Genomic DNA, 26,552 nt, shown 5'->3' with positions numbered 1-26,552 from the left:
AGACCTAGTTTAAGACCCATTCTGATCTGTCCTGGCTGTGGGACCCTGGGCAGGTCCTTAACTTTTAAGGACTCCAAGAATCTGAGCTACAGAGGTGGCACTGATCTGGCCTTGGCAGAGGGAGTTTCCTCACCTGGGAGTTCCCTGTACCAGTGAAATCACAAGCCTAGTCCCTGTTCCTATTTATTTATGTGCATGTTGTGTCCTCCCTACCCCTAATGGAATGTAGTAGCTTTTTGAGGGCAAGGACTGTTTCATTAATGCCTTTGTATTTCCATTTCCCACCTTAGCACGTTCAGACATAGTAGATACTTGATAAATATTTGTTATTGAATTAAATTGACTTGGCAGGCTCACAGGAAGGGGTTTAAAAACGGTTTTGTTTTTCTTTTGCTGGATAGTTCCAAGGCCTAGAACTATATTTTCCAAAGAGTCTCATTTTTAACTTAAGAAGATCTGCCAGTTATCTTTCTGGTTTAGTTTGAATGAAGCTCCTACCTAGACTAGAGGAGCTCTGAATCTGTACAGCCCATTAACTTCGTTTAAAAACACCCAAAGGTAGAAGGGGCTGCCTCAAGGGGTAAAAGCCTTTCCTACCATTGAAGCATCTTCGAGGAGAGAGCGGGTGGTTATTTGATAGTGAGTATTGATAGGTTAGGTGCCCTCAGAATCTTTGAGATTTTATACTACAGAACTACTCAAGCTCTATGCCAGTCCATAATCCTAATGGTTGTTGAAATATATAGAAATTTTTTAAAAATACGAAGCGAAAGATCAAGCATTTGGCTCACATACCAAATTTTAGATTAAGCTCCTTTACTTTTGAGAAGGCTAAAACATTTATTAAGCTCAAGTTACCAAAGTGTATATTGCTTTTTTTGTATAGGCGCATGCAGAATCTCTACAGCAGCTGGTTCAGTCACGACAGGAAGCCACTGAAGCACTACAGGAGACAACATGTAAGATAGCTGCCCAGCAAGCAGAGGCTGCCCGGCTTACCACTGATGCCGCAAGACAAATCCGTGAGGTGAGGTTCAAGGAGAAATGCTTTTAGGGATTTACATATGTTAATTAACAATGAAATTACTTTTCTGCTTGTTAGTCTTTCCTTGATTAGCTACATAGCTTTAGGTTTGGTAGATGTGGTTTTCTAATCACGCAGCACTTTTCTCAGGCCCCTGCTCTGACTTCTCTTTCCCAATTTTACCTTGTAATTAACCACGTTTTACTCTTGTAAAATTTTACTCAGTTCCACGTTTTACTCTTGAATCCGTAGCCCTTGTGTCCTGTTGCCACTTATCTCTTTCTAAACCCCACCATCCTAATCACATGCTACTGAATAGAGTGGGAGAAAGGCACATAACCATGCTGATAAGGTATACTTCAAATGTATGTTATCTAATTCCAACTGACTCTTCTCTGTAGTAGGGAATCCTTTTACTCCTCCTTGAGTCCCTATCTCATAGCTCAGGTGGCCCGCCTACTGTTCACCTCTGTACTTAGCTAGGTTGGTCCTTGAAAAATAGATGAGTAAATATTCATTAAATGTTTTTCAACACTTTTCCCAGTATTTGGCTTTTGGACAAATTTTATTCCACTTGACAAAAGGGAAATTTAATTAACATCTCCTGTTATGAATAATAAAGTTTTTCTGTATATATAAAAAGCAGATTGATTTTCATTAGGTATATTATTATTCAAATGATGCTTATAAAGTACTTACAGTGTTCTAGGCATTAATACAAGTGTTATAAGGGGAAAGAGGGGAAAAACATAGATATGATCTCTTCCCTCTAAAAGCTTACAGTCTAGTTTGGTGGATGAGATAACATGTAAAAAGGTAAAAGATCTGAACTCATTCAATAAATGTTTATTAACCACTTACCGTGTGCCAGGCACTACGTTAAATGCTGAGGATACCAAAAGAGGCAAAAGACAGTCCCCGTCCTTAAAGAGCTTACATTCTAATGGAGGAGAGAGTATGCAAATATATGTGTAAAGCAAGCTCTGTAACAGGATAGAGAGGATATGATGAAAAGAGGAGAAGCACTGAAACTAATCAGGGTTAGGAAGAGCTTTCTGTGGAAGGTGGAATTTTAGTAAGAACTTAAAGGAAAGCAAGGAGGTCAGTAGTTATAGCAGAGGAAGGAGAGCATTCTTGGCATGGGGGACAGCCAGAGAAATGCCTGGAGCCCAGAGAAGGAGAGTCTTATTCAAAGAAAAGCCAGGAAGCCACTGTCACTGGATCAAAGAGTACCTGTTGGGGAGTAAAATATAAGAAAACTGGAAAGATAGGAGGGGCCTTTGTTGTGAAGGGCTTTGAATGCCAAATGGAGCATTTTGCATTTGGTCTTGAAGGCAATAAGAATCCCCTAGAGTTTATTGAGTGGGGCAGGAGACATGGTCAGACCTGGTTTCAGGAAAATACTTTAATGGCTGAATAGAGAATGGAGTGGAGTGGGAAGAGACTTGAAGCAGGCAGATCCACCAGTAGACTATTGAAGTAGTCCAGACATAAGGTAATACTGGCCTGGCTAGAGTTGTGGCGGTGTTAGAGGAAAGAAAGGGATCTATTGGAGAGATGTGGTGAAGGTTAAATCAACAGGCCTTGGCAACATCTTAGATGTGGAGAGGCAGGATAAGAGATAGTGAAGAAGCCAGGATGACATGTAGGTTGCAAACCTGAGAGAGTGGGAGGATGTATTTCCGAGCAACAGAAGCAACACCTTTTCATAAGGCATAATTGCCAGTAATAGCAGTACAGACAGCAGTAACTGTAAGACGTTAAGGGAGGAAGATGTCACTTGTAACTACTGGGCTTCAAGGCTATGTATAGCCCTCTAGATCCTCAGGTTCAGCCCTTTGACCGAATCCAAACTTCTCAGAACAAATGTATTTAATAAAAGGATTTGTTTTGTAAAACTTGGACTCAGTCAAAAGGCTGCACCTAAGGATGATAGGAGGCCACATGTGGCCTCGAAGCCTCAATTTCCCCACTCTAGAGTTTTATGGATCAGGTAGAATTTAACTGATAGGATCTTAGATTCAGAGCTAGATGGGAGATCATTTGACAGTTAAAGATATTGGAGCTAAGAGAGGTTAAAGGTCTTGTTCTCAGGTTGCACAGCTGGTTAGTAGATGACTTCACCATATCACTTTCCTTAAAAGATGTGATATAATTTAATTATAATATTGCCACAGCTATCTGCATTTGCTTTTACTCTTTGTTTTATGATCCCACATTTAGATGACAGAATTGGCACGAAACCAGATATCAGATGCTGTCACAGCTTCAGCAGCACCAATAACAGCTCTTATTGATCACCAGCGACAGCAACATTCAGAGTTCATGAGACAGTTGAGAGCCAGAACTGATACAGACAGGTAATATTATTTGCTCTGTTAACCTTTTAAAAATTTTGTTGCTGATGCAAATCATTAATATCTTTAAATAGAGAAAATGAAAGTGGTTTATGAAAAACTATTCATCTTATAAATTCAGTTTAAATCATAATCTCTTGTATAATATGTGCTAGATACTTTTAAAACTTTACTATTTTTGTGTTTTTTTGTCTGCATTTTCTTTTGCAGTATGGCTAATGTGGAAATGTTTTGTATGACTGCATATGTATAATCTGTATCAAATTGCTTGCCTTCTCGAGGGAGAGAATTTGGAACTTAAAATTTTAAAAAACTGTTAAAAATTTTTTGTTTACATATAATTGAGAAAAAATAAGATAAAAATTGAACATAAAACCAGACAAAAATATAATGTATGCTAGGATGTGCACAAGTGTTCCCAGTGTATTAAGTATGTGAACCATCGTATCACAGATTTATCACTGATAACTTTTGCCTAATTATTAACTGGACATTTTTTTGTTTGTCAGGTGTAACAGTTTAGGAAATCCACAAAAGAGTTATTTAGGTCTTTAAAATATTTCAGAAAAGTAGATATAGTAAGCTTATGTTATTGATATGTAACCTAAAAATATTAAACTAGTTTGTATTTTTATTGTCATTCTGTCTGCTTTGTCAATCAATGACTTCCTTGTGGAAAGTGGACACAACTTCTATGGCATTATCTTTGTTTTATTGAAATTGTATCTGTGCTTTGCTATTGCAGTATCCAGAGCTGATGGGAGCAGTGGTATGACTGTGAATTGTTTGTATTTTAAACACTGATTTAAGTTTTTAGAGAGATAATACTGTTGTTGAAGAATACACACTGCTGTCCATTTGAAAGATATTCTGTAATCTGTTTACACGCGTGCACACACACACACACACACACACACACACACACACTTTGGTTTCATATTATGTGTGCAGTTCATTCTTTCTGTGCTTTTAATTTCATGCTACTTTTAAACAATTTTTAAAATCTTCTTCCTAAAGATTTTTTCATTCCTATTTCTTTTTTGACAGGAAAGGTGAATCTGTTGTAATTTCTCAGAGTAAAGAAGAGTCTTCTGACTCAAAGAATCAAAAGTATTCTCCATCTTTTGAAAGTTATTCAGAGGCCTCAAAATCCAGGACTCATGATCAGAGGTAAAGGAGAATAATTCAACTTTATTTTATAATCAGTGTCATAACATATAAATAACAATTACCGGCAGGGTGGGGTGGACTTGTGATTTCATTATTTAGACCCCCTCCTCCCAAAAAAAACTCCCAGTGAGGAAACTCCCTCTACCAATGATGATTAGCAGCTGCTTAACAGTTATAGTCTTAGAAAGTTGTGTAGGCACTTAAGGATTAAGTGACCTACCCAGGATGCCATAGACAGAGATAAGACTTAAACTCAGGTTTGTTGAGTAACATACAGTCCCCTGTGTGCTGAATATGGAAGTAGGAAGAACCACTGGAACAGACCGAGTATACACAGAGAAGGCCTGTGCCTGAGGTGACACAATTTTTTGAGTGTCAGGGGAAAGATACCCCATGCTTGGGAAAAGAGCCAAAGACCTTATTATTTATCCATAAAGGTCATTCAAGAAATTGTCAATAGCTATGGTTCCATATATCTGTTTTCTTATTTCAGTATAATCTTAATGAGAGTAATCTACATTCATGTTTGGGCATTGTTCATGAAACACCTTTGCAGATTATGTTTCAAAGCATGTACCACCTCTTTACAGTTATCTCTTTAACTTAAAGGTACAGATAATAAAAGATAGATTTTGTTTCTTGACAATAAAAAATAGTTTAATTAGGTAGAACAAAATGCTGCCTTAGAGGCTCGTCAACAAGACATTTTATTTTCCATGAATTCATTAAAATCATGTGTGGTTCTTTGAAAGATGTAAGAGCATATATAACTGACATTTTGATTTATAAATTTGATTTATAAATTTCAAATAAGGCATAATACAATAAATACATACTCATCAAAGATGTTTCCCAGCATCATGAAAAATTTCTAGTGCAGAGTCTAAATGGAAGACAAGTGATAAAGTCATAGTCATCAAGATACTCCCATTCATATTGACATTGAGCTAATTATATCAATTCCCATTACTTTCTAGAGTCTTCTGAACGAGAGCCTTAATAATTCAGAAGTGTTTGCTCAAATTATCTGCACGAAAGCTCAAATGACTAAAAGCTGATGTCCAGACATAAAGAGGGCATTTAATCAGCCAATCAAACACAAATTTGTTAAGGATTCACTTGGTGCCAGCTAATGGTGACACAAGAATGAAACTGTCACTGCCCTCCAAAAACTGACAGGGGAGACAGCGTATTCATATATAAGTAAAAATGAAATAAATATAGAGTAATTTCGGAGGGTGGCACTAGTAGCTTGGAGCATCAGGAAAGGCATCAGATAGAAGGTGCCATAGTACCCCAAGACCAAATAGAAATTCCTCTGCCTTACAGAGCTCTTCATAATCTCCTGCTTAGCTTGTCTTCTTACACCTTAATCTACTTTATATATTCTGTGATCCAGTGACACTGGTCTCCTGGCTATTTCTTGAACATGATATTCCATTTCCCCAACTCTGAAGTCTTGGCTAAGTCTCTCCTTCTGCAAGAAGTCTTTCTCAGTCCTTCATTTTACTGTCTTTCCTCAGAGATTGCCCCCCAATTTATCCTGTGTATATATTTTTGGACATTTGCATATTGTCTCCCCCATTAGAGTTTGAGCTCCTTGAGAGCAGACTGTTTTGTTGCCTTTGTATCACCAGCACTTAGCATAGTGCCTGACATAAAGTAGGTTCCTAGTAAATGCTAATTGACTGATTGAGTTATTGTTTGACTGTCGGAGACAGAGAGTAAAGAAAGAGAGAAGGGGAGAAGGGAGCTCACAGGAGTTCCTATAGAGCTGGTCCATCAGTGCATATGTAGTATGTAAGGAGAGACAAGTAGCATGTGCCCGGCAAGTGAATCTCCACCACCACCTTGACCACCATCTCCCCTCCAATTCTAATAGAGACAGCCCAAGATTCTGAACCTAAGAGCCTTGGGAATAGCAGTGTCCTCCATACAACCAGACCTGCTTCTAGCCCTGCTCCTACAGCCATTATTGAGGGGAGAAATCATTGCGGAGAAGACACTTACTTTATTCAGCAATAGCAGTTGACCAGGTGCCCCTGACCATCAGATAAGCACAGGAGCTCTGAGACTGGCAGTATTCCCCAGACCACCTGCTTCTAGACTAGCCTTCATGGCCATCATTCAAAGAAGGCACTGATGTGGAGAAGAGGTCAGCCATTCTCACCAGCTGTCCCATTTAGAGGCAACCCAAGACAGCCCAGTACTCTCATTCTGAGAAGCAACTCCTGTCAGTGCTTCCACCACATCCATTGAAGGACCCAGAGGAGAAAGCTCTTGTCACCAAAGAATTAGTTATTGTCAGATGGCTCAATATCAGAAACCGACATAATTTTATTAGGGAAATGACATCAAAGTAGAGGCATTAACATCTGTTTTACTGCTGCACCCTAAAGGCTGTGGGACCCTTTTATCTTCAGCTAAAACTTTCCACATGTGTTGCAATGTAAACTCATGGAGAACAAGAACTTTTCTTACTTTTGTGTTTGTATTTGTAGCAGTTAGCACAGGGCTTTGCACATTTTAAGTGCTTAATAAGTGCTTTATTCATTTAATCATCATGGATAGAGATAGTGTAGGTAAACATTGAATTGTGCTCAGAACTAAACAGGAGGAAAAGTTTGGACTGGGTTGCTTTTGGGAAATTATACAATGCTCTTACTGGCCCTGAGCTTCTCCCTAAAGGAAGGATCCGTCTTTTAAACACTGTTGTCCGTATTGCTGTAAATCATATCCTACTGCCTTCTCCAAAGTTTTGAGGTTATGGATCATTGCTCAAAGAAAGGGCAATGAAGAGACACCTCTTTCTGGGTATACATAAGACATAGCATATTATCAATGATGCACACCAAGAACTGTGTAAAGAATATCACAGAGGACATAGATACATTCCTGGCAGAGAAGTGGACTATGCATATAGTGTTACTAATAATTTGCCATAATAACTAGCCAGACTTTGAATTCTTTCATTCATAATTCCAAGGTGTGTCACTTAGGGGAAGAACCAATGGCTTCCAAGTCCCAGCCAGTGGTCTCCCAGATTTAATGTTAGACTAGATGGCCTCTGGTATCCCTCCAACTTTGAAATTCTGTAATTCCAAGAACACAGGATAACAGATGAGAAGCCCATGCATGTATTGGCGTCTATCCTGTGTAAAGACATCTACAAGGAGGTCTCCAAAATTTATGTGGTCCCCTTTAGAGGACTTGTGGGAAGACATGAATAAGAGTTGCCCAGGATGAGAAGGCAGGTAGGAGTTGCTATTTGAAGGAGTACTCATATGAGTGAAATCACAGATTCGTTGAAGAATGTATTTTCATTAATTTGATTAAAATATTTGTCTATGAAAGTAGTTGCTTCCCCCCCAATAATTAAACTTCTATATAAAACAGAGTATTTGGGTTCATGTCTCCATATATTTACTTGATTACTAGACCAAAAAAGGGCAGCTAGGTAGGGAAGTGTATAGAGTGCTAGGCCTGGAGTCAGGAGGACTCCCCTTCCTGAGTTCAAATCTGATCTCAGACACTTAATAGCTGTGTGAGCTTGGGCAAGTCACTTCACCTCTGCCTCAGTTTCCTCATCTATAAAATGAGCTGGAGAAGAAAATGACTCCGGTATCTTTGATAAGAAAACTCCAAATGGTGTCATAGAGAGTCAGACACTACTAAAATGACTTAACAACAGACAAAAAAAGGAGTGTGGAATTACCATTAAAACATGGGGAAAATCTCAGTCCTAACTGTGATACTTCCATTTACCATTTTACCCTGTAATGTTGGCTGTAAAGTACTTTTAAGTTGACAAAGTACTTTATACATTTACTGCCTCATTTGATCCACACAGCCACCCTGTATGGTACAGCTATAGCATGCTGCTTTTCCATAGAGGGTATCTACAAGTCAAGCAAAGGATAGACTGTCTCCAGATCAAGTTGTAGTAGAATCTGATTTAAGTGGTCACCACTTATTTGTTAAGCATCTACTATGTCCTGGGAAATCAGCTATCATGGTAGAAAAACTTTGTATTGCTTAAATGATTTTTTTTCTAACATTTTTCCAAAAATTTTTCAGCATGGTTGCATCCTTGTTTATTGCCTTAGTGACAAATCATCTTCTTTCTTCCTACAGCCTCTACACCTTAATTTTCTAGGAGCATTTGATTCCATTTTTTTCTCTTTGTATTTGTAGTACACAGCAGGTGCTTAATAAATTGCTGTTAGATTTCATTAGCTGACTTTTACAAGTACCTTTCATGCTAATAGTAAAAAAAAAAAAAAAAAGGCACTGCAACTTTTGAAACTTTTCATTTTGCATTTTTCTTCATTTTGTACTTTTAGAGATCAGGGTCATTACTTAACTTTTATTTTGTTTATTTATTAATTTTGCTGTCATAAAAATCCATGGAGCAGAAGCAGTAACAGCCCCCAAGAAAGCCCTTCAGTTCTGTTGTCTAAGGAAATTGAGAAGAGACCTGCCTCTGAAAGGATGGAGAGTCTTATTGAAGAACAAGTTCTCACTGCTGTGGATGATTCCCTCCAGAGTGACAGCGTTCCCTCATTGCCAGATGAGAAAGGTAGCTCTCATTTGTATTTGACTACCATATCCTGGAGTTATTTTTTGATTTGTGCCTTCACCTGGATGTGTTACCTCATTTGGTTGGAGTTTGGTGCAAATGAGAAGAAAGTCAGGAGTTTGATCCAATATTGGCCAGATTCAGCCACTTAGTTTTCTTTAAAGAAAAATTAAGGTGACAGACTATATCATATATCCAGGCATTTACCTCACAGTTCTGTATTATTGGTCAAGGGTGGATATTGGGAGTGTATACGGATAGTCAATATTATCAGACAAAGAAGATCACATAATTCCATTTAAAAAATAATAAAACTATATCATAGTTTCTTCCCTAGTATTGTCAAAATTTAAATTATTTTTATATGTGCTGAAGTCACTAAATTTATTTTCCAATTATACTTAAGCAATGAAACATCAATTTTTAGAAGTCCTGAATGGAGAATAATGATAACTAAGAAAACTAAGTCAAAGTAATTTGGCTTCTAGAATTGACCTGGAATGTTAATACCCTCAATTCCATAACTTATTGTTAAATAAGTAATTTGCAAAAATAGCATTTGTATTTTATAATCTAGGGAATACCAGATGACAACTTACTATATTTTTCCTGCAACTGATGATTTCTGAGTCACTGTAGAATTCAAGGAATGCACATATAGAGCACACCTGTCAAGTTATTCTTGTTGGTCTAGTTTAACCAGAAGAGAAGTTTTATAATAATTGGTGGTGATGACACATTTTTAATTTGGAATAATTAAAATTGTCATGAGCACGGGATTCTGATTTAAAGTTTCAGTTCCTTTAATTCTTTAGAGAAAATGAAATTGAAATGTTTTGTTTTATGCATGTTTTTGGTCCTTTTTCATTAGTATTTAAATTCTATTGCTGTAAAATTTATTAAAAGATTATATGTGGAAATAATATATGACAATTGGAAACTATTGTGCTTCACTTCATAGTAATTGAAAAAGTATTTTGTGCCTCAGTCACATCCATCTTCTTATGATTCTTGCTATAACCCTTTGAGGGAAGGAGGCATTACAGGTTTTATTATCCCCATTTTTAGATGAGAGAATTAAAATCCTGAGAGATACTTAACTTCTGTGAGCATCTGGGATAGGGAAAGAGTACTGAATGTGTTCTTGTATAAAGCTTGGCATTGATTTATTGAATGGCCTTGGGTGAATGACTTGTTGAGTGACCTTAGGTGAATTACTTTTCTCACCCTTGGTTTCAGTTTTTTTGCATCCTAAGTGATTAAATTGGTCTAGATTATCTTAAAAGTTCCTTTCATCTATAAAAATTCAGTGATCTTTAACTTAGTCCAATTTCACACCACAAATAAGTGGTGGAACTGGGATTCAAAGCCATGTGTTCTGGCACCATGTTTATTGCTTACTAAATATGGTGCTACATCTGAAATTCAGAACTGCTGTCTTCTGAGAGTACAGTGTGCTGTGACAAACTGGGAAAGTAATATTTGGTGGTGAAAACTGCCAGAAAAATACTGAAAAAATTGTCCATATGACATTCTCTATTTAGGTAAGTCAGATTTCGGGCAATGTCAACCCTCCAAAAGTAAGCATGAACCATGGAGTCCAAAAGGATCCAGGTATGCTGTTCCAGTCAGTCAGCAAGTCAGACAACATATGTTCAGTGCCTGTTTTATGCCAGTGTGGCATAAGAAAAGCAAAAACCTCAGGGAGCTTATTTTAATGGGGGCCATAACATGTGAAAAACTATGAAGAAGTTCTGTACCCCTTTTTTGGTGGAGTAAGTTGGGAAGGTACAAGGAAAGTCTTCCTGCAGAAGGTGGGATTTGAGCCATACCTTGAAAAAATCTAAGGAAGTCAAGAAGCAGAGGTGCAGAGTGAGGTATATTCCAAGCATTGAGAGGGGGAGACTGTAATCACAGTCAGGAGATAAAGTATCATCAAGGAATAGCAAGTACAGTGTTGTATTTGCATGTAAAAGTAAATGGAAAGAAATAAACTATAAGAAACCTGGAAAGGTAGGAAAGGGCATGGTTATGAAGAGAAATAGCTTTGTATTTGATCCTGGGGGTTTTCAAATAGAAGGGTGAAATAGACCTAAAAAACCACTTTGGCAACTAAGTAGAAGATGGATTGGAGTGAGTCAGAGAGATCAATTAAAAAGCTAGTGCAATAGGTCAAGTGAGAGGTGTTCTAGAATGGTGGTTGTATGAGTGAAGAATAGAGGGTGTATATAAGATATGCTGTGAAACAACAGGAGTTGACTGTAGCTGTAATAACTGACTGCCTGACATGAAAGAAGGAAGAAAAAAACCCTGAATTCAAAACAGAAGTTAATTAAAATTTGGTGGTTTGGGCACCTACTTCTAGTTACTTTCTCTACCTCCAAAGGCAGTGCATGTCACAGACATTAAATATAGTACTTGTTAATAATGATAGCACTGAATCATGAAACGAAAGATTAAGTAAAGTTCAGTATATTTGATTTTAAAAAGGAGAGAATTTTATGAAAAATGTTGTAGAAAGAACTCCCTCAAAAATGATTTAAATAATCATTTTTGCCAGGAAATAAGCATCATTTAACTAGAAAATTCCCTTTTGAAAGTTATCTTGTTATCTAGATAAAGAAAGTTATTATATTGAAAATATTTTTCCTTCAATATTATTCTTATGATTTAAATTTAAGATTTTAGTGATTTTCTCTGAGTATTCCCTCATATCCTCAAAATACCTTGCTCTGTTGTAATTAAAGTTTCAGTCACGTAACAGTTTGTGAATTCATTTTTTTCATCTGTTGTGCCTCTTGTTAATAATTGATAATCTATAAAAATGCTAAATGTACTTCAAGGCCTCAAGTACAAGTTAAAGACCTACGAGAACTGTGTGTGACAGAATGGTAAAAATCTGCTTTTTCTTTTTCTTTGCCTTTTAGACTCAACGTCTATTGCAACTGAGTATTCCCTCAAATTTGATGAGTCCATGACAGAAGATGAAATAGAAGAAAAGTCTTTTAGGTCTTTACTACCCTCAGAGAGTCATCGCCGATTTAACATGGAAAAGAAAAGGGGTCATCGTGATGATTCCGATGAGGAGGCTTCCCCAGAAAAGACTGCTCTGTCTTCTGTCAAGGTAAATTGCTTGTTATGTGTTGTGTACTTCGTGGATAAGTGTTGTGGTTGGCCTTTCTCAAAGGTGCAGTATTAATTACATATGTGTTTAAGATGAATTGTCCACCTTGATAGGCTCAAAGGAGAGTCACACATGTAGGAATATTTATGAGTGCCTAAGTTGATTTAAATACTGTGCAGAAAAAGGAATATTAATTTAATGGACATAACTGGTTCATATTAGTAAAAAAAAAACTGACTAAAGTATTTCAAAGGCTAGATCCAGTAATTTAAAAAATTTCTTCTGTTTCTGTTGCCGTTTCTCTAAACTCAAATTCAGATTCACATGATTGCTAGCATCTACACTTAAGAAGTTTAAATTATATACCAGAATTTAATTTTGACCATTACAAAAGGTGACTGGTATTTATGAGCCTTTTGATGTGTTTGATCAGAAATGATGCTGAGAAGAGTATTGATGTAAGGAATGTGAATGGTAGAACCCTGAGGACCTTGCTTCTTGAACTCTGTCTCCTAGGTTGTTTTTTAACTAGGGCTAATAATGTACTTGGTGCCTATTCAAGATAAATAAACTTATATATAGTATGTATTAATCATTCACCAAACATTTATTAAGTACCTACTATGTACCAAGCACAGCAATTTTATCTAAGTTAAAATTTTTATTTTTCCTTAGAAAAAAATATTTTAAATAAAATTTAGATATCTAAGGTATACCTTACAAAAGTTTAATCCCTAACATAGCTAAATTGTAGTTGTAAGAGTAATGTTGAACACAAGACCTGCCAGAGAAGCTCATCTCTGACTTTGTCTTGGGACTCGTACCAAACGAAGAAGAAAGAAGGGCTCTAGCAGCTAGGGAATTCCCATTGGAATAGGGAAGGCTCAGGTGACAAGTCGAGACAAGCAGCAAGCATTTAAATGTACATGGTATTTTTAAGTAGGAAACTGCCTAAATCAGATTTGCTTAAAACAGGGTTCACTTGTACGATGAAACTTTAAACTGAGAACATGGTACCATACAAAACAACAGTTCTTATAACCCAGTTGCCATGGTTTTGTTTGCTTCTTCCAAAAGTGTTATTGTAAATAATTTGGTGTATATGGCACCTTTCTTTTTATCAGTGCTCGACTTGGTCTCCTTAGTTGTCTTTGCATATTTTCAAATTGCTTTCCAAAATGGTTGTACACCAACAGTGTACTAGTGTGCCTCTCTTCCCACAGCCCTTCGAATATTGATCATTCCTATCTTTTGTCATTTTTTCAATTGCAGTGAAAACTCAGTATTATTTTGATTTGAATTTCTCTTAATATTAATGATTTGAAGCTTTCTTTCTTATGGTTGATAATTTACAATTCTTTTAAGAGCTGTTTTTATCTTTGACCACTTATTTATTAGGTAGTAGCTTTTGGTGTCATATATATTTCTTAGTTTTGTGTTTGTCTATCTGTGTGTTAAATGCTTAGCAATAAAGTTTTATTTTATCCTTTATTTAACCACTAAATATTTTTTTTTAACAAGTGAGTGATATAATTTGATCTGTGCTTTAGGGAGGGGATGAGTTAGAAGGTAGGTATAAGTGGTCTTGGAATCACATTTGAATTTCATCTGTTTTTAACCTTTATTTTTGAAGACCAGTGACCTATACATCTTCCATATCAGCTGAAATGGTTGAATTAAGTGTAATATTGCTACCTAATTGTATTGTTTGTGAATTTGCATTATTAGACTACTGGCATGCTTTTCATTGCATTGTTCCTTTCTGGATATTCTTTTTTCCAGGGCATTTTCTTATATGGTTGGTAACTCTGGATAAGTACTTAATTTATTTCTTATAAATACCTACTTTTATAATTAACTTGGATCTAAAAACAAATTAATGTGGGGTTTTAGAAGATGATCAATTGGAATAAACTCCTCATTTCAGGAACTGAGTATGCCATTCTCAGGAGGGCAAGATAGTTTCTCTAAATTTACCATGGAAATGGTGCGCCAGTACATGAAAGAAGAGGAAATGAGGGCAGCTCACCAGTCTTCATTATTACGACTCCGTGAGAAAGCCCTGAAGGAGAAAGCTAAAGCGGAGCTAGCCTGGCTGGAACACCAGAAAAAGTAAGGACATTCTGAAAACTGAAAAGTAATTCTCCTTCTTAAAGAACACTAGCTTTGTGATTTGTAATAAAAATGGTCTTTCATATTTGTACCATTGTATGCTTAAGGAGACATGACTGCCAACTGGAGAAGACACCACTCCAGTGAGGTACCTACAGTGTATTGAATTGGAAGTCATGAAATCTAGAATCTACTCCTGATTCTGCTGTAATGCATAAAGCCATATTAGGGGCCATTTATTACTTTGGACTTTTTCTCCTCTTTACTTTGAAGATTCTTGATAAATAGTAGGGATTTTCCAGTGTGATGAATTCTTTCATTATCTGTTGACCACAAGACACCGTACTAGGTTCTATGAGGAGAATACAAAGATGAATTGGATATAGCTCATGTCTTTGTGTTTATACATGAGTAAATTGAAGTGTATCCCTATTGGGTCATTTTGTGTTGCTCCCATTAAAATTCTTATTTGAATTCTATTTATGCTATGACTTTGAAAAAAATTAGTGAAGTTAAGATTCTGTGAAAAGTAACACTCAGAAAAGATGAAAGACTTTTAAAATCTTGATAATACAATCATAAATAATTCTGGAGATGAAGAAAATGGAAAGGTATTTAAAGAAATCTTTGGATACACAGGGAGCTCTCCAGTGGATTCATATTTAATTAATTTAATTTAATTCATTTAAATAGATGAACAAAAGGTAGAAGGAGGGGACCCATGTCCAAGAATAAAAAAAAAGCCTGTAAGAATAATGTCATGAAGTCCAGAGCCATGTATGGCTTCAAACTTTTAAAAAGTGCTAAGGAGAATAAATAAATAAGGTATTTAGGTCTATGTCAAGAACCGAAAATAAGGAAGTAAGGAATGGGCCTATTACTTCTGAGAAATGGTGGAATGGAAGGTGACAGAAAACAGTACTATTTAATACTTAATTCTCTAACCTCTTTTTGTCAATGAATAGGAAATTTGTATTCAAACAGATATAGCAAACATGGATAGATGGAATTAAGATCACAATAGATGAGATAGTAACAATAACTGATCGCCTTAAAATGAGATTAAGTTTCTTGGTCCATAAATTACATTCCATGGTGTTGAAAGAATTTGCAGTTATGATCTTTAAACTCCTTTAAATATCCTTTGAAAAATCTTGGCAAATAAGAGAGATACCAAGAGATTGGAGTTAGGCAAATATTATTTTTGCAAAAAGACAGCTCTTGAAAATTTTAGGTGTCTCCAGAAATGAGCTTAATGACAATCTCCAGCAAATTTCTAAAATGGATTATTAAACAGTTTATGAGCTGTTTGAAAAGGAAAGTGGCAATCATGTAGTGCATAAGCACTATAAAAGTGGTAATTGTGCAGAATTAACATGGATTCACTAAGAAAAAGTTATATGAAACCAATTTAATTTCCTCCGTTTTACAGTTTCCAGATTAATAGGCCATAGCAATGTAGACAGGGATGTTCTAATCAGTGTTTAGCAACTAGTTCTCTGGAAAAAAAAAATGTGCACCTGACATACTTTGTTTAGTCTGAATTACTAAACATTTTTATCATTCCTTTCTTAAATCTAGAACAGTTAACAAAAATAAATCAATCTCTGATTTGTGGTGTCTGCCTGTTTAGTATACATGCATATATACACACATATACCCACATATATATAAATAAATACATATACTGTCACTGAAAATTTTAACAGTGGTTTTTCCCAGCCTGGTGAAAACTGGCTTCCACACTCTCCCCTGATTATAAGCATGATTTATATTAATTTCAGTAAGACATCTAACAGTCTGAATCAGAATATCCTTGTGGATAAGATGGAGAAATGTGAGTTGCAAGTTAATAAATTTAGGTGAATTTGTAGCTAGTTAATCAACCATATCTGATGGATAACAATTTTATTTGTGTACTACAGGTCTCAGTTTTAGGCCTTGCCCTAGTCAGTACCTTTATTATTATTGAAGACATATACATAAGATGCTGGAATTGACTTTCAAAAAATCTCATCCAACTAGAGTAATGGGCCAAATCACAGGACTAAATTTAATGGGGATAAATATAAATCACCTAGCTTGGTTCAAAAAAGTAGATTTCCACTCATAGGAAAAAAAATTAGAACTTTTGTTTGGCTAATCCAAATTATCATATAAAGCCAGTAAAAAGTATGAAATGACTGTGGGAACAAAAACCCAATTTAGTATTATACTGTGTTTATAGAGAACTGTAGTGTCTAGAATAAGGGAAGAAAATGTGGTCTTCCCTCTTCTTACCGTGTGTAATGTTTTATTTAGTTCTGAGCCTCACATATTAAGTACAAACTGAACATTAGAGGGAGGTGATCAGGATAGCAAGGGTGCTCAAATGTGATATTACAGGAAGAATAAGGACCTGAAGGAGAGGGTGTGGGTATGGGGAAGATGATGACAAATACCTGTCAAACATTTGAAGTGCTGTCTGTGGAGTAGTATTAGATTAATTCTATCAGACTCCAGAGGCTAAAACTAGAAACAGTGGGTCAGAATTAAAGGGAAGCAACTTTTTATAAAGTTTTCTTTTATAAAGAACTTTCTGATGATTAGAGCGTCTCAAAAATTGAAATGAACTGCTTTATGAGATTGAATTCTTTGACCTTAAGATGTGATACTCAGTTACTGTCTTTCATGTTCATCACAGAGGACTAGATTACTTTGAAAGTCTTTCCCAACTCCAGTAATTAGTGCTTGTGTGATACTTTATCTAAACTTCATAAGATGCCAATTTTATGTGTGAAGTTTTTTGTTTTTAAAATGTTTAGCTAGATTATCCTTTCTTGAAATCTTTCTCTGATGTTTCATTGTGACTAGGAGATGACCCAGAGTTCTGGGAGCCTAAGGAAGATTATGTAACTCAAGAACTGTTAGATCTACCAAGGTGGAGAAACTTCAGATTTAGAGTTGATGGATTCTACATATCTGTTGCCTGAGGACTAAACTTGCTAAATTGGGAGAGTCTCATGGCTAGAAAGTTGGCTACCAGGTGCTAAGATTCTTTTTGGTCACAGAGTCATAAAACCATTTATGTGGAGTTGTAGTCTGCATGATTGAAGGAGATGACCCACACTGGTGAGGTCATGGATCCAGAAGTGTGCTAGACTATAGACATACTAATGGAAAGGAACCCTTAAAATTAAAATTTAATAAAGATATTCTGTCTTGCTCAATTTATGTTTACGTATATACGTATATTTATGTAGACATCTACGAGACAAAGGAGAAGATGATAAAATGCCCCCTCTCCGGAAGAGACAGCGTGGCTTGCTATTGAAATTGCAGCAGGAAAAGGTGAGAAGAAAAAAGGCATTTCTTGAGGAAACTTACTTACATTAAACTAGTAAATAGATTTTTCTTTCTGTAATTTTTGATAGCACTGTCAGATCGTCTTTATACCTAGCCTAGTTTGTGCTTTCATCAGTAGGAGAATGGAGTAATGTAAAATGCATTGGACTTAGAATCAGGAAGGCTAGAGTTTGAATCCCGCTTCACACACCATGTGACCATTGGCAGGTTTCTTCATATGTAATATATGAATAATAATGTCTGTAGCATTTAACCTTCCATAGTTATTGTGAGGACTCAGTGAGATGTTTCTGAAGCATCTTGTAAACCTTAAAGTGCTGTGTAATGAAAAGAAAAAAATAGAGAGGTTCACTGTTAGACCCCAGAGTGCTAAGTAAATGTAAGCTACTTTGTTGTTATGTTGGTAACAGATTTTTGCTACAGTTGGATTGTATCCGTGCCACTATGAAATTGTCAAATATACTGACAATCTCTCTTCCTTTGTAGAACTGAGCAAATTAGCTTCTAAAATATACACTCTACTGACAACCCACAGGCTTTCTTAGGCCTTTAGATTTCTTTCTCCTCATACTGCCACATGATATACTACTGATACTATCCTGTATTGTGATTATCTTAATGCATTTCATCTCCCTGCTAAGTTATGGGCTCCTGGAGGGCAGTGACTCTCATTTTTTCACCTAGCTTGGTTCAAAAAAGTAAACTTTTAGTCATAAGAAAAAAAATGAGGACTTTTGTTTGGCTAATCCAGATCATCAAATAAAGCCAATAATAGTTGTCAAATGACTATGGGGATAAAAAACTAATAAAACTAATAAAAACTGTTTATAGAGAACTCTAGTGTCTAGAATAAGGAAAGAAAATATGCTTTTCACTGGTCTTACCATGAATGTAATGTTTTACTTCATTTTCCCGTCAAGTTTCCCCACTATCTAGCACATTGCTTTTTATGTAACAAGTATGTTGTAAATATTTGTTGGATTGAAATATGAATCAGATTTCATAATCCTCGATTGCCCTTTTATTTAGAAACTCTTAGGTTTGTTGTGTGGGTGTGCTGTATGTACATATATATTCTAATAATTTCACTTTAGTCTTCAACATTTGTGGATCATGGGGAGGGAGAAACTTATTTTTTGTTTTCTTTAAATATTAAGGGTTATCTACAAAATTCCAGTAATAAGAGTAACTCATTGGTATAAACTTTTATGATTTACAAACCACTTTGTTTATAACCTCATTATGTAGACAATAATAGTGATGATAGGAATAACAATTTTATTCGACTCCAAAAGGCCATTTTATCCATCTGTGTAATAATTCAGAGAAAATTAAATGCAAAAGAATGATAGTAGGATAGTGCCTTGTACCATGACTCCGTAATAATAACAATAACTGATTTCACACTTGACATACATCAGCTCTTTTAAGTCTTACAATAAATAACCTTGTAAGATCGGTACTTCTGGAATTACATTCTTCTTTTACAGTTGAGGAAGTAGAGGTTCAGAAAGATTTGGTAAATGGTCAGTTTTACCGAAGTGGCTAAGCAGCATGCTTTTCACTGTATCTCACTGCTTATGGATTGCTTCCCCCCCCCCCCCCCCAAAAAAACCCAGAAACTAGTTTTCTTATTTATAAACAGTACTGTTACTAAATGTGTGGGTGTTTTTGTTTTCAAGAACTAATATGTGCATAGAGTTGGTGCTTATAACAAAAAGGCAGAGAAGCAAAAAACAAGTTTTCCTGAAATTGAAATAGGAAAGTTGAACAAGTTGTATAAACTATTTTTATAATGACAGTTTAATTTGGAGATTTCTTAGTAATTTCACGTTAAAGCTTAAAAATAAAAACCAATTCATAGTTTTTAAGATAGTTTATTTTAAAAATATTTTCCACTATACCACATCTCATGGCCTTTTGATTTGTATTATTGGGAATCCTTATATCTCCTTTGTATTCTTAACTTTTCTTGCCCCTAGGCAGAAATTAAGCGTCTTCAGGAAGCCAACAAGGCTGCTCGAAAGGAAAGACAACTGATTCTTAAACAGCAAGAGGAAATAGAAAGAATCCGCCAAACCACAATTAAGCTTCAGGAGAAGTTGAAGTCTGCAGGGGAAAATAAATTGGTAAATTGAAAAGATTTAAGTCAGTTTGTTTTCTCTTTTAAAGATATTATTTGCTTTCATCTCTGTTATGTAAAGGTGTCAAATGAATTTGTTAAGCTTCTGTTCTAATGTGATACACGGGCAACTGTGCCAACATAGTGGATAGTGCATAGCACAGTGCATATCACATAGTAGGTACTTAAATGTTCATTGATTGACCGATTCAGTGGATAGAGAGCTGGCAGGGAAGACATAGGTTCAGGTCCCAATTTTGTTAAATATACAGCATGTCCCAAAAGTTTAGTGCAGTTTAAGCTTCTTAAAAGCCGAACTTGATGTTTGACCCTGGTCAAGTCATTTAACTCTTAGCACTCTGGGAAACCAGAAAACTCTAAGTTGTAGAGAAGGAGTCAATCTGAATTGGTAGAAGTTTTCTCATTTTGAAGGTTCTCTATGCCAATGAACTCACGGGTCCAGTTTGTAGCTCTAATATGCAAGTTATTTTCATTCTAATAGTACGGTAAAGCCCAAACTGGAAAGAAACTATTATGTGTATGTCTCCTCACTTTTTGAATCGTTTCTTTTGAACATGTTTTTTGTGAAAAATTTTAGTTTTGAAGGGGATGATACAAAGATATCAGTCTTAGTAAGCGTGTTCTCATTTTTTTCATTCATAGACTACTTTGGGACCAAGATCCTGTAGGCTGTTTAAACTGCTTGGTTTCACTTGCCAGTGCAAAAATATTTTTATGAGAAATAATCTTGGTGCTTTTGATATGATGTCTATATAAGCTATCTAATTTATTGTAACCATATAAGGGAGAAAAAATTTACTATTCTATACTCTCTCTCTCTCTCTCTGCAGTCCCAGGCACTTCACTGACTCTCACATCTATATCTTGAGCCCTGATCTAATACCTAAACATGAATATAGGTTGCCATCTGTGTACTTTGTACATCCATCTGGATATGACACTGTCACCTCCAACTTAACATATCCAAAATGAAGCACGTTATGCTCCCCACAAACCTACTTCTAAACTAAGCTATTTCTTTTGAAGGCACAAACATCTTCTCCGACACCCTTTTCTCTCCTTTACCCCTTGTCAGTTACCAAATCTTATCTAGTTTACCTCAACAGCATCTCTCACATCCATCCCCCATTGACATGATCAGTTCTCTACAATCTAGATAATTATAACAACCTCTTACTTGGTTGTCCATGCTTCTAATCTCTATCCTCTCTATCTTCCACCAAGCTGCCAAAATCATCTTTCTAATGAAAAAGTTAAGACCACATCATTAGCCTGTTTAAAAACCTTCAGTGGTTCTCTGTTGCCTCTAGAATAAAGTAGAAATTCCCGTGTTAGGCATTTCAGACTCTCAGTCTGGCTCTGTGCCACCTTTCTAGTCTTATCCTTTATTATTCACCTCTGGCACTCTGTTCAAGTCAAAGTGGACTGTTAGCTTTTTCTCATCTTTCATGTCCCCTGCCCTGCCTGTGTCCTTTCACAAGCTGTCTTCATCTTTACAATGAACTGCTTCCCTATTCTTACCTCTCAGAGTTGATCTACTTCAAGGAATCATCCATAAAACCTTACTTGATCCCCTGTGGTTAGTGTTCCCTCCATTCTGAAATTACCTTCTGTCAGTAAAGTGTGTTTACTCAGTGCAGCCTAGCACAGTACTTTGCCTATTCTAGTCAACAAATGTTTAGGGAGGCAAGCAAAGTAATAGCTTGAGAGCTGGTTTCAGAGCCAGCAGTATCAGAGCCAGTGACTCTGGATAGATCAGCCTCTCAGTCAACCCCAGGGAACTTTCTTAAAATTCTAAGTTGCATTTCTAGTCCACATGGAGGTGGTTTCCACATTGGGAACTCCATATACAAATGAAAACACAGGCAGAATCTAAATCTAACTAAATGCTTGTTGAATTGAATGTGGAAATTTTTATAGTTTTTTGTGTATTGATACGATAAAAATACTTCTCCTGGATCACTGCCTTGTCATGCTGGAGGGGCTTGTGTATTTCAGTAAAACTATGTGCTGTGCAGGGTTACCAAGGATGGACAGGTACCATAGTGCAAAATTCTTAGTACCAGAGAAGGAAATGGCAAAGTATTTTTGCCAAGAAACCCTATGGACAGTATTAAAATGATAATAGATACGACATCAGAAGATGAATCTATCAATTCAGAATGTGTCCAAAATGTTATAAATAGTTCCAGAAAGAATGAAGCAGCTGGGTGAAAGCCAAAAGGAAGCTCAGCTGTGGATATGCTTGGTAACAAAGGGAAAGTTCCATGCTGTAAACATCAATATTGTATAGGAATCTGGAATATAAGTTCTGTGAACCAAAGTAAGCTGGATCTGGTCAAATAGGAGATGGAAAGTTTGAACAGCAACATCTTGGGTGGGGGAGATCAACAAACTTAAATGGGAATGGGTGAAATTATTATGTATACTATTGTAGGCAAGATGCTCTTAGAAGAAATGGTGTAACCCTATAGTCAATAAAAGGGTAAGAAAAGCAGTCCTGAAGTATATCTCAGAAATGAAAATGATATCTGTTCGAATTCAAGGCATATGATTCAGCATCAAATAATACAAGTCCATGCTCCAACTATTGGTGCCAGAAAAGCCAAAGTAGCTAAATTCTATAATGACCTACAACATTTGGAAAGATTAGCAAAAAAAAAAAAAAAAAAGATGTCATTCATCATTGGAATGTTAAACTATGAAATCAAAAGTTAATTGGAGTAACAGTCAGGTTTGGCCTTGGAGTAGAAAATGAAGCTGGGCAGAGTATAGTAGAGTTCTGTCAAGATAACTCTCTGGTCATAGCAAAGCATTATTTTTCAACAACTCAAATGGCAACTCTGCACATGAATATTACCAGATGACCAATATAGAAATCGTATATATTTGCAATTGAAAGTGGAGAAGCTCTATCCAGTTGGTTAATACAAGACCTGGAACTAACTGTGGCTCAAATCAGGAGCTTCTTTCTGCAAAATTTAGACTTACATTGAAGAAAGTAGAGAAAACCATCAGACTGTATAGGTATGACCTAAATAACATCCCTTATGAATGTGAGGTGGAGGTTATAAGCAGATTTAAGGTATTAGATCAGGTAGAATGCCTGAAGAACTATGGACAGAGGTTTGCAATATTGTACATAAGGCAGGAACAAAAAACGTCCCAAAGAAAAAGAAGAGGAAGAAAGCTTAAAGGCTCTCTGATGAGACTTTACAAATAATTGAGGAAAGAACAAAGTGAAAGTAAAGGAGAAAGGGAAAGGTGGACCCAACTGAATGCAGAATTCCAGAGAACAGCAAGGAGCGATAAGAAGATTTTCTTAAATGAGCCATGTGAAGAAATAGAAGAAAACAGTAGAATGGGAAAGACAAGAGATCTCTTCAAGAAAATATCAACGGAAGGTTTCATGCAAAAATGGTCATGATGAAAGGCAGAGATTGTAGGACTTAACAGAAGTAGAAAAGATTAAGAAGAGGTAGCAAGAAAATGCAAAAAAACGATACAAGAAAGAAGTTGACATCACCAGTAATCATGATGGTGTGGTAACTAGAGCCATACATTCTGGAGAATGAAGTTAAGAGGGCCTTAAAAGGCACTGGTAACAATGAGGCTAGTGGAGGTGATGGAATTCCAGCTGGGCTATTTAAAATCCTAAAAGATGGTGCTGTTAAAGTAACGCACTCATGTGCCAGCAAATTCAGATAATTTAGCAGTGGCCACTGGTTTGGAAAAGATCAGTTTACATACCAATCTTAAAGAAGGGTAATACCAAAGAATGTTCAAATTATCAAGCATCTGCACTCTTTTTATATCCCAGGAAGGTTATGCTTCAGATTCTGCAAGCTAGACTTCAGCAGTATGTGAATCAAGAAATACCAGAAGTACAGGATGGTCTTTTAAAAGGCAAAGATGTTAGAGGTCAAATTGCCAACATTCATTGGGGTATGGAGAAAGCAAGAGAGTTTCAGAATAATATCTACTTCTGCTTCACTGACTACACTAAAGCCTTTGTGTAGACCACAACAAAATATGGCAAGTCTTCAAAGAGATGAGAATACCAGATCATCTTACTTGTCTCCTGAGGAAATCTTATGTGGATCAAGAAACAATAGTTAGAACCAAATATAGAATAGTTGATTAGTTTAAGATTGGGAAAGGAGTAGGACAAAGCTATACCTTGTCACCCTTATTGAGTTAACTTATATACAAAGTTCATGATGCAAAATGTCAGGCTGCATGAATCAAAAGCCAGAATTAAGGTTGCCAGGAGAAATATCAGTAATCTCATATGTGCACATGATACTACTCTGGTGGCAGAAGATGAAGAGGAATTAAGAAGCCGCTGATAAAGGTAAGAGAGGATAGTGTAAAAGCTGATTTGAAGCTTAGTATTAAAAAAGAAAAAACTATGATAGCAACTGGTTGCATCACTTCCTGATGAATAGAGGGAGAAGAAATGGAAGCAGTGTCAGATTGTATATTCTTGGGCTCAAAGATCAGTGAAGATGGTGAAATTAAAAGTCCTTTGCACCTTGGAAGGAAACCTATGAAAAATCTGGACAGCATACAAAAAATGGAGACATCACCTTGCTGACAAAGGTCTGTACAGTCAAAACTTGGTTTTTTCCAGTAGCAGTGTGGGTCTGTGACAGTTGAACTGTATGAAAAGCTGGGCACTGTAGAGTTGACACTTTCAACTTGTGGTACTGAAGGATACTTTTGAGAGTTGCTTGGATAGCAAGGAGGTCAAATCAGTTAATATTTAAATTAATTCGGACTATTCTTTGGAAGGACAAATACTGAAGCTGAAGCTTAAGTACTTTGACCATATAATGAGAAAATAGGACTCATTGAAAAAGATTTTGATGCTGGGACAGATTGACAGCAAAAGGAGAAGGGGATGGCAGAGATGGATAGTGTCATGCAAACAATGAGCATGAGCTTGGACACCTTCAGGACATAGTAGAGAATGGAAGGTCTTGGCATACCAGGGTCTGTGGGGACATGAAAAGTTGGACACAACTGAACAAAAATGACAATGACAGAATAATAAATTATTAAGCAGTAAATTAAGGTAGTAGTCTAGGAGTTAGAAGATCTGGATTTCCTAGCAGATTAACTTTATTTGAAATCACAAATCCTGAATGCCTTGATTTTCTTATCTGTAAAATAAAATATTTCTATCTCTTACCAACAGGAATATTTTAAGGATAAATACTTATATGTAGGAACGACGGTATTTAAATCACTGGTAGTAGTCTTTTTTTTATCAAATAGGACTATTATGGGTATTAATAGATTACTTTAAAACCTTAACTATGAACATAGTTTTTGCTAATAACATTTTTTAAAACATCATTTTGAAAGTTCAAGAATATTTCAGTTTATTTGCAATAAGATTTTATAATATCTTACCCCTTTCTTTGGTTTGCAGGAGCCTCCTAGTGAAGATGAGACAAAACAAAGTAAGGCTTCTAGTCCAGCTCCAACTGACTTGGAGACTCGAAGCCCTTCCCCCGTCTCCATTTCTAGCAGTGAGACCAGCAGCATCATGCAGAAACTCAAGAAAATGCGTAGCCGCATGGATGAAAAGTAATTTGTTTTTGTAATTAAAGTCTTTAATGTAAATAGTTTAGTCATATGAGGTTATCTTGTTTCATGACGAGTAACTGAGATTGTTGGGATATCTTTTTGTTAGGCCCAGTAGTGTTAAAGCAGAATTATTAATTCAAACCAGAAGTCAATCTGTATATGCAAGTTTCTTAACTGACCAATATTAATTTGAAATGAAGTCGTTAGTTCAATATAACCATATAATTCACTATCAGGTCACAAAATTCAGTACAGTTCTAATATTGCTTGCTGGTCACCCACTTGCATTTTTTTTCCTGTGAAACTATGGATTCACTGCCTTCCCCCAAATCTTGTTTTAGTACAGCTAATTAATGATGATAGATGAGATGTTATTATTATCGTTGTTCTTAGAGATAAACTTCTGTGAATCTTAATATTTTTACATTTGGTCATGGCAGTGTCCCTTGACTTCTTTGATTTAAAACTTTGAAAAGAAAAACTCTGTGTTACTCTGAAACCCGAGTACACTTGTGCTGGACATGAGCTCTTTGGAAATAAAACTATTGATAGAGAGAACATGACTAATCTTGAAGTCCTATTCTATTCTACTTACTGATTCAAAACTAATTGAAACAATGCTTAAATTTAAACTGCATAGATAGATTGAGTGCTTTTTTTCTCATTAGGAGAAAAGCATAAGTTTTTTCCTGTAATATTGAGTGAATTTGCAATCTTTGTTTCTTGGACCCTCTTTTCATAGCCTATTTTGATCAAACGGAATTTCATACTTAGATATGACTAGATCTTTGACCATGTAAAATGACATTTAAATGGAAAATTAGCCTTTCAAGTTTACATTCAATGTGTCGCCATCATAAAGTGGCGGCAAGGGGCAGCATGGCATAGTAGACAAAGAGCTAGCCTTGGAGTTAGGAAGGCTGTGGTGATTCTGGGCAAATCATTTAACCAGTGTGCCCCAGGCCCAGGGTAGTTTTCTAAGACTATATTGCAAAACAAGTGCTAGTTTGTATTGGGAAAGGAAGTTTCCTCACTGAATATTCCTTATACTATTAAAATATAAAGTCTAGTCTATGAAATAAGCTAATAGTTCCATAACCTTT

The 26,552-nt window shown here is 36.0% G+C and overlaps 1 protein-coding gene across 5 annotated transcripts in view; it reads left to right on the top strand.

Annotated features, from left to right (window-relative positions):
• Nucleotides 1–26,552, top strand: part of CEP350 (centrosomal protein 350) — a 142,700-nt gene that overhangs the window by 70,813 nt on the left and 45,335 nt on the right. For all 5 annotated transcript variants that reach the window (XM_072648498.1, XM_072648495.1, XM_072648496.1 and 2 more), the window contains exons 19-27: nucleotides 887–1,027; nucleotides 3,248–3,384; nucleotides 4,429–4,551; nucleotides 8,967–9,130; nucleotides 12,058–12,254; nucleotides 14,182–14,366; nucleotides 17,609–17,696; nucleotides 19,694–19,840; nucleotides 25,292–25,449. In XM_072648498.1, coding sequence (XP_072504599.1) covers nucleotides 887–1,027; nucleotides 3,248–3,384; nucleotides 4,429–4,551; nucleotides 8,967–9,130; nucleotides 12,058–12,254; nucleotides 14,182–14,366; nucleotides 17,609–17,696; nucleotides 19,694–19,840; nucleotides 25,292–25,449 — 1,340 coding nt within the window. The remainder of the gene's footprint in view (nucleotides 1–886; nucleotides 1,028–3,247; nucleotides 3,385–4,428; nucleotides 4,552–8,966; nucleotides 9,131–12,057; nucleotides 12,255–14,181; nucleotides 14,367–17,608; nucleotides 17,697–19,693; nucleotides 19,841–25,291; nucleotides 25,450–26,552) is intronic.

This window comes from Notamacropus eugenii, chromosome 2, assembly GCF_028372415.1.
Source record: "Notamacropus eugenii isolate mMacEug1 chromosome 2, mMacEug1.pri_v2, whole genome shotgun sequence".
Lineage (NCBI taxonomy): Eukaryota > Metazoa > Chordata > Mammalia > Diprotodontia > Macropodidae > Notamacropus > Notamacropus eugenii.
The sequence above is the reverse complement of the archived record's forward strand: the minus strand, read 5'-3'. Positions and strand labels throughout refer to the sequence as shown.